The 13788-nt window shown below is 42.5% G+C and overlaps 1 protein-coding gene across 1 annotated transcript in view; it reads left to right on the forward strand.

The window, feature by feature from the left end:
• Positions 1-13788, forward strand: part of LOC107656552 (calmodulin-binding transcription activator 1-like) — a 380613-nt gene that overhangs the window by 291637 nt on the left and 75188 nt on the right. The window contains exon 6 of the mRNA XM_016444448.1: positions 11880-11965. Within this exon, the coding sequence (XP_016299934.1) occupies positions 11880-11965 (86 nt within the window). The remainder of the gene's footprint in view (positions 1-11879; positions 11966-13788) is intronic.

The following is a 13788-nucleotide window of genomic DNA, read 5'->3' on the forward strand; positions in this document are numbered from 1 at the left end:
TGGAAAACAACAACCAGGAAAACATTTCCTTTAGTATTCTAAAGATTAAGGAAAGTCATATGGATGCGAGTGAACTATTCCTTTAAGTTTCTTGTAGCGTGGGTTAAACGGTTTAACCCACTTTCCATATTTTGACACAGTCGACTCATTGTGTTTGTCTGCTCAGCGTTTGTTGTGAGCATTTGAAGCTGTTCAAAAAGCATGCAAACCGTTTCCCCAGGGAGCAAAGCTTTGTGCATAAATATTTAGCACAAATGGAAATAAAACAAAGCGGCACACGTCTTATAATGCTATTCATGCAAACCAGCCTCTGATTCACATTCAGAAGTCTAATATTACTGCGTAGTGTTTACGAATCACTTGCTCTCTCAGATCTCGAATGCTGATAGATCCAGAAACTTAAGCATGCTGAAAAACATCAGCTGTTTTCAGATAACCCCTGACCTTTGACCCCCACAGGAGGGACTGACCGTCCTTTTGCCTTTCTATTAGCTTCCGTAATGAAACCCAGAATCCCATGAATAATGGGCTGCTACGGCTGATGGAGATATAGATTCATTATTCAGCACGCCGGTAGGGTTCGGCCCGCCATGGGCAGGGATCAGGAGGAGGTAGAGGAGAGAATGGGATCTCAGACAGGGAGAGGGTGTGAATGGAGAATGAGGAGAGACAATTCCCCCGTACTTCAAAGTTTTTTTTTCAGTGGGTTGAAGGGGAATTATCTCTCAATACCCGTGATATTTTTGACTAGGAACGGCATGCCGAAGCCCTTTTCTCTTCATATTTAAGAGATAAACTCGCTTCAAAGCTTTCATGAAAGTTTCTGTAATTGTTATATACAGACACCAACAATCCCTCCCTTCAGGCAGCTAATCTCTCGTTTAAACTTTCTATCCTTTTGACTCCAGCATGTAAGAGCCTCTCCTCAATTTGGCTTCACTGTTTGAGAGTCATCTACTATCCTTCGTAGATGCAAATAACCGAGTTCTGCGGAGTCCCAGAGGCCCACGTTCTTTGTGTTAGCAGCTCATGCATCACCAGCCCTCTCTGACAGAGAGAAATATGCCATTTATTTTTGTTTCACCCTGATAGAGGAAGACACAGAGCAGAAGAACAAGGGGGGAAAAACTGCCTGTTGCACAGGGTTCTTCGTGAGTCATGATTCTGTCCGCAGAACTCTGGCCAGGCTTCAGGCCCGAAGTCACTTTGTCAGACAGCAGGACGTAATGGGCTATTACGGTACCCTTACATTGTGACACGGAGAGACTCTTAGTAATGATGGCTCTATACGCTCTGAGCCTGCTCAGCCTGAGGGCTGATTGGGGTTCGGATGTGTAAAAGCACTTTTAGACAGCGTATGTTCGTCTTGTCAGCAGTCAACAGTCACTCTCTCTCTCTACCTGTCTTGCACACAAGTAGGTAAGTAGTCAGTCGCCTTGGATTAACCTGGAGTAAAGTATCTTACTCGTAGACACGGTGGTAGTTCATAGATCAACTTTGGGGTTTAGATCCCTCAACCTTGCAGTCACCTAAAAAAATGAAATGGAATAGATCACCATCATCTGCTGATTTTAAATCTCACACTCTCTTTCTGTTCGCACCAGGTTTGATGTCATAGGTTCTTGTGGGAAGCCTGTCAAATTTGTCATTAAATTGAATCAGAATTGCGAGTTACAGAGAAGGGGAGGGGTCTTATTGAATAACGTTATAGTGCTTTTTTTTTTTTTTTTGAACATCACCAGTCCCCACCGTAAATATGCAATATATCTCCTTCATGTTCCCCAGAAAAAATAAAAATTCAAACAGGTTTGGAAAAGCATGAGGGTGCGCAAATGAGCACATAATTGTAATTCTGGGAATTTTAATGTAAACTACCCATTTAACCACTAACCACACCGCATATATACACATACTTCAGTTGGTCGCCGTTGTCCTTGATGAGTCGAGAGCACTGGGTTGTTCAGTATTCCACAGATGCTCGTCATATGTGAGAGTATGCAGGGGTTTTAGTGTGTAGAGGAGCAGAGGAGCATGAGGCCTTTGCGACCCCACCATCCCATTACCTCAGCCTGCTCGGGCAGGGCTTTAACCTTGGCAGGCAGGCTGGAGGAGAGAGGGTAATTCTAACCTTAAAAACCTGCTGATTAAAGCTAGTTTTGTGGAATTCGATTCCACTTAATGCCTTTGGCCCTGAGCCCAGAGGCCTGGCATTAACATCAACAGACACTGTGTCTTCTGCCTGAGAGACGTGCACACACACACACGCACGCACATTTGTTGTACTGTCAAAGGCATGAGTGTGGGTAGTACGCACACTATTCCTCCTCCTTATCTCTCTTTCACTCTCTCTCTCTCTGCAATGATATTGGACAGCCTTAGTTGTACAATATTTCCTCTGTTATTGTTGTGTTTGTGATATTGATGTATGGCTTTGTTTACTTGTCCAGCTCGAGTAATTAATTCCCCCTTTCGGGGTCTGTGTATAAACTGTTTTTGTTTATTTACAATGTGCAAGGTATTTTTAGAAACCAAATTACCATAAGGCATTCTTTTTTGTGCGAGCGGTATTGTTCGGTGACGATAATGGTCTCCTTAGCTTCATTTTGTTTCACACAGCTGAAGTTTGAGATGCCACGGCAGAGGTGGCTAAACTCAATAAGATGATTCTGTTTACTAGAGATGATACTGCTAATGTCGTACTAGTATGATACTAGCAGGACTGTGCATCATTCAGAATTGAATAGAGAATTCTTTCATTTAAATTCAGTTCAGTCGGAAAATTCAAACTCAAATTTACATCTAAATTGTTCACTTTTATAATTTACTCACCCTCATGTTCATTCAAACCACCATGACTTATTATCTTCTGTGAAACACAAAAGGAGATATTTTGCAAATAGCATTGGTGATCACTGACTTCCATTTCTCAGGATATCTTCTTTTTTGTTTTATAGTTTACAGTCTTATAGTTTTGCGACTATATGAAGGATGAGTAAATTATGACAGAATTTTATTTATATTTATTCACATCCCTTTAACAAAGTAACATAATTTATATAACTACAGGATTTATCAAAACATAATTTGAATGATAGCTTGACAAAACATTGTGTAAAAGTATACATTCAAAAAAAAGTTTTATAGGCATGACAGGTAGAGTTTATAATTTATATACAACTCTTTATATTTAATAAAATAACTTTCCATAGGGCACAGTTTGGGACATGGCCTTACATACAGAAAGATCCATGAAAATGTTGTATTAATTAATATGATATATATATATGTATGTATATATATTCACAGGTGTTTTACCTTTACTTTAAATTATGTATTGCATTGTGTTGTGTTTTAAGGTTAAAGGAAATGTCTGTAAACTTTTGACCTATTGATTTTTTTTTCTGAAAGTGCAGAGCTTTCTGCACACACAGGTGCAGAAAAGTTATCAGTGTGGAAAGGAAGTAGGATGTGATTGGCGTAGTGACAGCCTGTTACTGGTTTAACTAGCCATTTGGGTTCAGCAGACCTGTTCTCCCCTGAAAGAGGCTGAGTAACTTGCTGGACAGGAGACATATTTGTGTCTTTGCCTCAGGCTCAATCCACAGCCCTTAGGCAGGTCTTCTTATATATGCCTGATTGATAATATAAAGCTTGATCTTCTTAATGAAATGGTGACTCTGTAGTAGATCTGCTGGCACAGGACATACTTGTGAGGGTTTGCATGTCATGTACGCACAAACACGTAGTTATCCAGATCCGTTTAGCATTGCTGAAAGAAGAGTAAGGCATGACAAATGTACATGTTCAAGTGATTGGTAATAGATTTGTCTTGATTATCTACAAGGTCTCGGCTCACTATATCACTCTACGAGGTAATTCATCAAGTTGTCGCCAATGCGCTCTCAAATTGTATGATTGAGTATTCCCAACTGGATTCACTGTCTGATAAATTATTCCTTGTGTAGCGAGTGCTAAGACAAAACTCTATCAAGGTTAACGTGGGATTCGGTATAGCTGCTATACCAGACTAGACAAACACTCTGCAGTGTCTGGTTTCCCTCAGAGGCTTATGGGCCTCAATCAGGGTAGGCACGATATTTAATTTGACACAAATGAAAATGAGGCTGTGAGGTATAGAATATGAGTCTGCTTAATAAGGAAAGATACTACAGACAAAATGTTGCCAGTATTTTCTAATGTATTAGGTGATATAAAGAGATTTCTAAAATCCACAATATAAAAAACTTCAACTCTAATGTTAACTAAATGAAAAATAAGTTTTGAACCTGGTTTTATCCAATTCTCACATTTCAGTTCTGGGAATGTATGAAATATAGTGGCTCAATTTCATATTTAAGCATAACGTTTCAGAAGACTACAAAAGAAGTGTCTTAATGTACTTTGATTAATCATTGTTTTAGAAAGTATTGCAATTTCTTTTAGTTAAAATGTTTACCCTATTCACCTGTATGGTCTTGCTTAGATTGCACTATTGAATACTGTGCAATGTATTGAACAGACTGTACTGTATGTCTTTTCCTCGCAGGCTCATTTTCATTCGCATCACATTAAACAGCATCTACCCTGATGAGGTTCATTGAGAGCATCCAGTATCACAACCACACACATCGTCACATCATAAAACAGCAAATTGGCACCATACTTAAAGATGCCATGGTCTGATTAAGAGTGCCTTAACACATCATTATGGCCTAATGAGAGAGTCTCACATCTTTTGGCAGGTTGGACACCTTGCATTCATTGTCTGCCCGGCTGCCTTGATTGATGGCTTGGCGCAAAACCTGCTATGATGACATGCACAATTAGTGTGTCCTAATCACAGCTCCACTGTCTGACCATGTAACATCTGACCAAAGTGGTCATCCCCTCTGTTGACCTTTACTGACCCCATGGGCACATGGACCCTAGTCGTACAAAAATGGCAAGTATTATAAGAAATCACTAGTTACGATCTGTTTATGTAGTCTGCCTGGAAACAAAGTCATTTTAAGAAGGTTCCGGTTTTATAATGAGGTTTTAAAATGTTTCGTTTGAGGCATTTAGTAGCAAAAAAAACTAGATGTCCTTCAGTAGAACCATATATTCTGCTTAGTATTTTCGCAAACAAATCAGTAATTATTACTTTTGGAGAGAGAAATTCTGATCAGGATTTTAATACACATTTTTCGCTATGGTCAATTCATCTCAAGTGGTCCAGTGAAAGTTGTTGAGCATTTTTATTTTAAAAATAATAAACTTGGTTTTGCAATACCACTACATAGAGATCACTTAATTAAGCAACCATCTTTACAATTTTTAGACCAATTGACATGGACTGACCCCACTATTTTTTATCCCAAATGGCCCATTTCACAACAAAATCTAATCTATGGACTGTTTTAGATGTGCATTGAGAACATTTTGTATTTTGTAGTTTTGCTGTTGCTTCAAATGATGAGCAAGTCAGATTGAGAAATGGAGAGAAGTCCTGCATGATTGTGGGAATATAATTATGCCTTAATTGCTTGCCATTTGATGTGCTGTCATTTGTCACAGCTCACAGACAGCAAATAATGGCTTCTGTCATTGTCAGTTTGTCACATTGCCACGCAGCCTTGAGAGAGAATCAGCAAAGAGCTGAATGATATTTGTCCTGAATTACTGATAAGCTAGTCTGCGTTAAAGGTTTATGGTTTTCTCATTTGCTCTGTTGTGTGTATTATATCAAATGTTTTGGGAGGATGCGAAATGGTCAGCCTACCTGTTTCTGGTTTGTTTGTGCGTGAATGTATTTTATAATTTACATATATGCCTGTTCAGAAACCTAATGACAGAAGACCAATAAATAGAGGCTGCCTGGGTCTGATATGTTTGCTCTCTAGTCCACACAGTGGGAAGAAGAGCAATTTAAGTGGGAAGAAGAGTAAAATAAATAAATAAATATAATATAAAGATTTAAAAAATATAATGTGCTTGAAAAATAGTTGCAAAAATATTTATTTATTTATTTTTGCTTCTAGTATCAAATCATTAGCTTTGCATCATGCTAACAGCAAAATCAATTCAAGAGTTGAGCCTTCCTGTTATGCTTGGCACAAAAAGTTCCTGCCGATCTAAATCACTCCAGATCATTTAGATTTGAGGTACAGTCACTGTTAGAAAGCAGCAGCCTATATAGGCAACAGACAGCACACTCGATTTTATAACAAAGCTATGTTATTGTGTATGTGTGTAAGCTCTGACAGTATGTGTGTAGCCAATGGACGGTTTACATTGATTTCCGTATCAGCTCTGACAGGTGCTACAGTCTGACACAGCCCAGGCATCTTGTTTATGCCTGCTGAACACTTTGTTTATTTCTTAAACTGAGTAAACAGAAGCTGCCTGGGGCTAATTTATTCACTCTCCAGTCCGCACAGTGGGATGTACAGTAAGGAACCGCACACACCTGTCAATACTGCGGAACAGACGCTCACAGTGCTCGGCCTGGTACATATAGCAGACATCCACATACAGACATTATCTGTCAGATGGAGATGGAGAAATGTGTTCTTGTACGTTTCGATCCAGAGCTGGATGGAAGCCCTGCGTAGAAAAGCAGTGGCGTTTGATGGACGTTTGAAATGCTTCTCTTGCCTACTCTGAGAAACCACCCTTGGTAGAAAGCTTTGCAGATATCTCCTCTGTCTGTCTGCCCCTCTCAGATTAGCAGAAGAGTAAGATGGAACCGGTGAGAGACTCTGGACCTCAATGCTCTGCTGACTATAGTGTTTGTTTGCTCATGAGTGTCTGAGTGCATTAACACGGCGAGGGAATCTGTGTTAGCACAAAAACACACACGCTTGTTTGTTTTATGCTGCTGCTGGTGATAGAAAGAAAGAGAAAGACAGACTTTGGCTGAATGTTCTGAATGGAATACTGTTTTACTTCTAAATTAATACTGTGCAGTGCACTGTACAGTATATAATGCATTTGTACGTACTACAGTACATGACTGTCACATGACCTCACTACACTGAATGTTTAATTCAGCAATTTGTATACTTTTATCATCACAAAAATAAAAATGGTAGCATTTTTAATTGATTTTTTAAATCCATTTTTATGGGGGAAAATATGTGCACAATATACACTACCATTCAAAAGTTTGGGTCGATAAGATGTTTTTGAAAGAATTCACTCATGATTATTTATTTAATCAAAAAATACAGTAAAAACAGGAATATTATTAAACATTAGTACAATTTAAAATAGCTGTTTTATATTATGATATATTTTAAAATGTAATTTATTCCTATGGCAAAGCTGAATTTTCAGCAGCCATTACTCCAGATTTTAGTGTCACATGATCCTTCAGAAATCATTCTAATATGCTGATTTGTTGCTCATTTCTAATTTTTATCAATGTTGAAAACAGTTGTCCTGATCATAATCTTCCTGACCCCAAACTTTTGAATGGTAATGTGTCTTAACTTGGCAATCTGATCAAATAAGTCATTAAAAAGATTAATTAAATTAAAAGTTTGGCGGATATTAATCTGTTTATAGCTCATTCATCAATCATCACACAAGACATGGAAGGTTAATTGGAAGCTTTGCATTTTGGGATACACTGTTCTGCGCAGTATGCTCTGTGTGTACTGCTCCTTTTGGTAAATGTCGTAGGTCATCTGGGAATTCTGTGCATATAGAAAATTGACACACTGTGAACGTCTCGAGGTTACATATGTAACTATGGTTCCCCGAAGGGAACGAGACGCTGCGTCGAACGCTTTGGGAATGCCCCTGGTGAGACCCCATACTGAAGCATGTGTGAAATCAGTTCAATAGAGAAGGAGACGTCATGAGCGGGGTGACGTGAGCAACCAGGAAGCATAAAGGCGCATCCGGCAAACGCACATGTTAGCTTCTGCAGAAGCGAGCGCCTGCAGGGATGCAGGGATTATGGCAGGGAGACGCAGTGTCTCGTTCCCTTCGGGGAACCATGGTTACATATGTAACCTCGAGACGTTCCCCTTCAGGAACTCGAGCTGCGTCGAAAGCTTTGGGAATGAGAATACCCACTGCGCCATACGAGCATGTTTCGAACTCCAGGCACGACACTGCGAGTGCCTGAAGGTCCCCTATCCTCTTCAGCAAGGATATAGCAAGGAGGAAGACTGTCTTCAGCGTGAGTAGCTTGTCAGAGACATCTTCAATGGGTTCAAAAGGAGCATTGCACAAAGCCTCCAGAACCACCGCCAGGTCCCACGAGGGCACCTTGGTGCGCTGTACTGGCCTCAGCCTCCGGGTGCCACGGAGGAAACGTGTAAGTAACGGGTGCTTCCCCAATGATTGACCACCCAGAAGGGCGTGGTAAGCAGCTATGGCCGTCACGTAAACCTTCAGAGTGGAGGGGGATTATCCTGCAGAGAAACGCTCCTGAGGAAACTCCAGAACTACCAACTGGGCAGTCGCTGTCCGCACCAAGAAGTGAAAAGCTTCCACTTCAAGGCATACAGTTTCCTCGTGGCAGGAGCTCTGGACTGGAGTATGGTCTCAACAACCTCAGTTGAGAGACCGGATGCTATGAGCTGTGTCCCCACAACTTCCATAACTCCGGGCGGGGATGAAGATTGCTGGGGCTCACAGAAGGGCTGGATGCGTGAGAGAGAACCAGAGCGGACAGTGTGTCGTGTCCTGTAACGTGAATAGATCCACTTCCACCTGGCCGAACTCCCTCCAAAGGAGGTCCCCCACTTCTGGGTGGAGCCTCCATTCCCCAGGCCTCAGCCCCTGTCTCGACTGGATGTCTGCTCCCTGACTGAGATGCCCAGGGATGTAGACTGCTCTTAGTGAGAGGAACTTTCCCTGAGCCCACAGGAGGATCTGGTGCACCAGCCTATAAAGGGGGCGCGAGCGCAGACCCCCCTCCTGGTTGATGTAGGAGTCAAGAGGAATTTATTTATCATTTGCCACTCATGACCGCTCCCTAGCCCGTGAGGGAGGCGTCCGTCGTTAGCGTTACACAACGACAAGGAACCCCCAGCAACAGGCCTTGAGACAGGAACCAAGGTTTCTTCCACATGTCTAAGGCACATAAGCATTGCTACGTGACCTTGATCGTGCGAAGCAGTTTCCCCCTCGGGGAAAACCCCTTTGTTCTGAGCCACCACTGCAAGGGTCTCATGTACAGCAGGCCAAAAGGTATCACGTTAGACGCAGCTGCCATCAGACCCAACAGTCTCTGAAACTGTTTGACAGTGAGTGACTGGCCTTCCCTCACTCCCCTCACGGCTGTGAGAATCACTTTGATACGAGCAGGAGACAACTATGCCTGTATCGTTGTCGAATCCCACACCACGCCCAGATAAGTGGTTCTCTGTAGCGGAGAAAGCACACTTTTCTTGACATTTAGCTGTAACCCCAGCTCTTTCATATAGGCGAGGACGACATCTCGATGCCGAGTCGCCATCTGCTCTGACTGAGCTAATATCAACCAATTGTCGATGTAATTGAGTATGCGGATGCCCTGGAGTCGCAACAGAGCCAGGGCAGCATCCATACATTTCGTGAAAGACAGGCCAAACGGAAAAACCCGATACTGGTATGCTTCGCCCCCGAAAGCAAACCTCAGGAACTTCTTGTGTTGAGGAAGGATGGATACATGGAAGTATGCGTCCTTGAGATCTATCGTGACAAACCAGTTCAACAAACCAGTTCAACACGACAACACGTTCTATGGCCTCCTTCCTCAAGAGAGTTCCTACTTCTTGTTCCAATACCAGAGCCTGCTCAGGGCCCACTAATGTAGGAATAACCCCACTGAAGCGAGGTGGACGAGAACCGAACTGAATTCTGTAACCTCTCTCTACAGTGTGCAGGACCCATTGTGAGACATTTGGCAGAAGCTTCCACGCTGTCAGAAAGTCTACTAAGGGAACCAGTCTCTCGAGACTGGCCTCTGGTGTCACTAGAGGAGCCACTGAAGTGGTTGACCAGCAGGGAATGACCGACCTGACTGCTCTAGCGCCCTCGTCTGAGGGGGCGAGCTTTCCCGTGCCGTACCATCGCCGGGCGACAGCTGGGAAATTTGCTCGTGGGAGCCCACTGAGCCCTGAAGCACTGGGGGTGGCAGGGGTATCAGTGAAGCTCCCTGAGGGCACTGAGGAGGATCGGGCACCATATACTGAGGTGTGTACCCCTCCTCCCCAGGGTGGGCTGCCCTCAGGGTCCTGACAGTGGAATTGTCAGGACCGCTTGGCCGAGGTCCTCTTGGACATAATAATGGTCCGCAGATCCGTTTTCTGTTCAGTGGAACCCGACCGACCCACCCCCTGATCGTTCTGCAGGGTACGGGTCACGACACTCTGCTTGCGTGCATGCTCCTCTCCCAAATAGACGACGCACAAATCGTGTGTATCCCCACCCGTGAGATAGCGTGAGCAGGGACGACTTGAAACGCCATCCGTTCGCCACAGATTTTCTTTTACACTTAGGCATTTTGAACTCGCTTTCTATACAGAGTAATTCCTGACTGACTGAGTGCTTTTTGCATACACAGACGCGCTCACTGAAGAGCAGAAGCTAACATGTACGTTTGCTGGATGCGCCTTTATGCTTCCTGGTTGCTCACGTCACCCTGCTCGTGACGTCTCGCTTCTCTATTGGACTGATTTCACACATGCTTCAGTATGGGGACTCGCCAGGGGCGTTCCCAAAGTTTTCGATGCAGCTCGAGTTCCTGAAGGGGAACAGTATACACTGGGTAATAGACATCCATATTATTGGTTAGTATGGACCCATAGAATGTAGTATATTGATGTTAAAATCTTGAGTATAGTTGCAAACTGTGTTTTTTTGTTACGCTTAATCAAAAGCAGTGATACTATGTAAAAAATGGTTTTGTAGGAACAGTCTTACTGACCAGATGAGAGTGAGTTTCTCCTGCAGAGATTTGTTTTCTCTTAAGGCTTTATCCTCCTCCTATCTACTGTATACCATGTTAGGAACTGTCAAGGCTCTGATCTATTGTAGAGCTCTTTTGAAACGGTATTGTGAAGAGTGCTACAGAAATACCTGTACCTTGAATTGAACTATACAGTAGTTTTCATTTGCACACTTTGTGATTTTAACGTTGGTTTAGTCTCGCACAGCCAACAATGAACACATTCCTAATCATATTCCACATTAGCTTGTCATTGCAGTATAACGGTGCCCTTAACCTCCCTTAGAACTTCAAAAAAATCCATTATTTCATAGTGCATGGTGTGTGTGTGTATCTGCAAGCATGTGTGTGCATACATCCATGCAAGTGTGTGTGTGTGTGTGTGAATGCACCAAGACTGCTTTGTTTTCCAATTCTCCGCAGATAAATAAATATTCCCTGTGTGCATTGTAGAGGAGCCGTAACCATAGAAATGGATATTTGATTTATTCCAGAAAGAGCCAAGCTCTTTGGCTTGAGTGCTTGCAAACAATATGTTTGGGTGGAAAGCCGGCACCCAGCAACAGCACAGCATCACAGATGTCTTCTCAAAATCACATGACTCATTCCAGCCCTGGCAGACCTCTAAGTGTGCTGTCCGTTCCCTGGCCACATGGGCGAGTGTCGTTCCTTAATCTGTATGTGTCGCTAATGCCAGCAATGTTGCTGTTCATTTCTGACACTTTTGTATAAATTATAAATATATAAATAGGTATTTTCTAGGTTTTTATTGTTGTTGTTGTATTTAGAGTAGACCTGTTGAAGAGTCTGTTAAAGTAAGGCATTTTCTATTCAAGTCTAACACTGTCAGAGAGACAGACCCTCATACACCCTACCATAAACTTGTTTTTGTTCAACTTAGCCAATGTGTTCTCTACTAACCATGTGTTTCTGTGTGTGCTTCTTTCCCCAGTGTCTGTACGGCTGTTACGTCCACTCCTCCATCATCCCCACCTTCCACCGCAGGTGCTACTGGCTTTTACAGGTAAGACTGCCAGAGACTTGGACACCTGTTAGGAACTCAGTTACCTATTGTTATTTTTCTGAAGCCATTATATATTTTCTTCTTCCCCTCTTCGTTTGGAGCTAAGCAGCACACCTTCAAGTGTAATTCAGCTGTAATGGAGACAGGCAGGGAGATTAAACGTAACCCCTCAGCCCGCTGGAGCCTGAGCTCACCGACTGATCAAAGCTAACCTCGAAACTACAGCCCAGCACAGGGAGAGGTCTAGGGAGGAATCGCATGCAGATGAAGCCTTTAAAAGAGCACAGAAGATAGATATTCATGCTTTTAGGACATATACTAGGGATGGACTCAGAAGTGACAGCAACCATCAATCATGAAACACAACAGTTGCACAACTTTTTTTCAAACTAAAAACATTTCACTGATCAGAAAGCAATTTGATTCAATAAACTGGATTAGTATTACATTTTTAATTAAAAAGCAAGCACAAACAATATGGGTCAAATCACTAGCCGAAAATTTCAAACCCTAAATTTAAACGATTTCGGTTACTGTGGTACAAAATGCTCTTAATTGGAAGAACATTAGTGATTCGGCAGCATCTTCAGCCCTCTACGAACACCTTGGCAATTGAATCTCCATTGGCTAGTACATTTTTTTGTTTACTCGCCAGACTGATAAAGTATATTCAAATAGAAAAGTTGTTTTAAATTTTGACAATGTTTCACAATATTACTGTTTTTGATCAAATAAATGCATCCTTGGTGAGCATATAGGTAATTATTGCAAAAACATTTTTAAAAATCTTACCAACCCCAAACATTTGAGCATAAGTGTAAATATGAAACAAACTCATGGTGATCATTTTACATGTGAGTGGGCCTCTATTCTGGCACCTAAGCCAGATTTAGATGCTAATGTGGACCAGACCTTTTGTTTTTTGTTTTTGTCAGAATTCTGTCTATGCAACACTTTCATCCCAGAGTGCAGATTCACAAAGTTGCATGGCCACTAAAAACGCACATAACCCAATCCAAGCACAGTCAAGCCTCAAACGATGACACAAAACTACATTTTCAGGGAATGTGATCACAGAGAGAGAGCGAAAGAAGAGGGAAGCGTACAGGGAGCAAAGAGACTGCAGTCTTTTTATCCAGTCCAGATCTTCTTTATTGAGAAAAGTCTCAGTAATAAGACAGGGGAGGAGAGGAGGTAATGAGAAAAGAAGCCTATGAGGAATCTTGGCACTCCTTCCCTCTAAAACACTTTTCCCTCAGATAGTGCCTCATTCTTCCAGGCATGTCTCGGTGGTATTGCGCAGCTCTGCTCTTCTCGCTCTGCATAAGGGCAGAGATCTGCTGAGGGGACGTATTATCGCCAATATACCCACAATGCTTTGCTCCTCGTTGGCCCTTCTGAAAAGTTCTCACTCACGCAGAATAGACTGTCTGGGAGAGGGAATGACTGTTTGGAGATTTGAGGTGTTAAGGGCGTATTATCTCTCTCTCTCTCTCTCTCTCTCTCTCTCTCTCACACACACACACACACTCCCTCTGTGACTGTCCCGGTCCCACACTTGATTGATTTAATCACGCCACGTCTCATTCTCTTGTTTAGTGCTAATCGAATGTAATTCCTCAGCTCTCCTTCTTCATCTAGTCCTACATTACGGGGCTGAGGTGTGGCGGCCAGGGACGCAGACCCGGATATCATTATTATATTAATACAACTGAATGTGAGGCCACACTTCATTTGTCTTCCAGGCTGGCAGATCTTTACAAAGTGGTCAATAGCCTTTGCCGAGACCTCTTTATTGTGGAAGAGGAGAGCTCTGCTATGTTAGGGAATGAAATGA

Source organism: Sinocyclocheilus anshuiensis, unplaced genomic scaffold (genome assembly GCF_001515605.1).
Source record: "Sinocyclocheilus anshuiensis isolate Anshui unplaced genomic scaffold, SAMN03320099.WGS_v1.1 scaffold1639, whole genome shotgun sequence".
Taxonomy (NCBI): Eukaryota; Metazoa; Chordata; class Actinopteri; order Cypriniformes; family Cyprinidae; genus Sinocyclocheilus; species Sinocyclocheilus anshuiensis.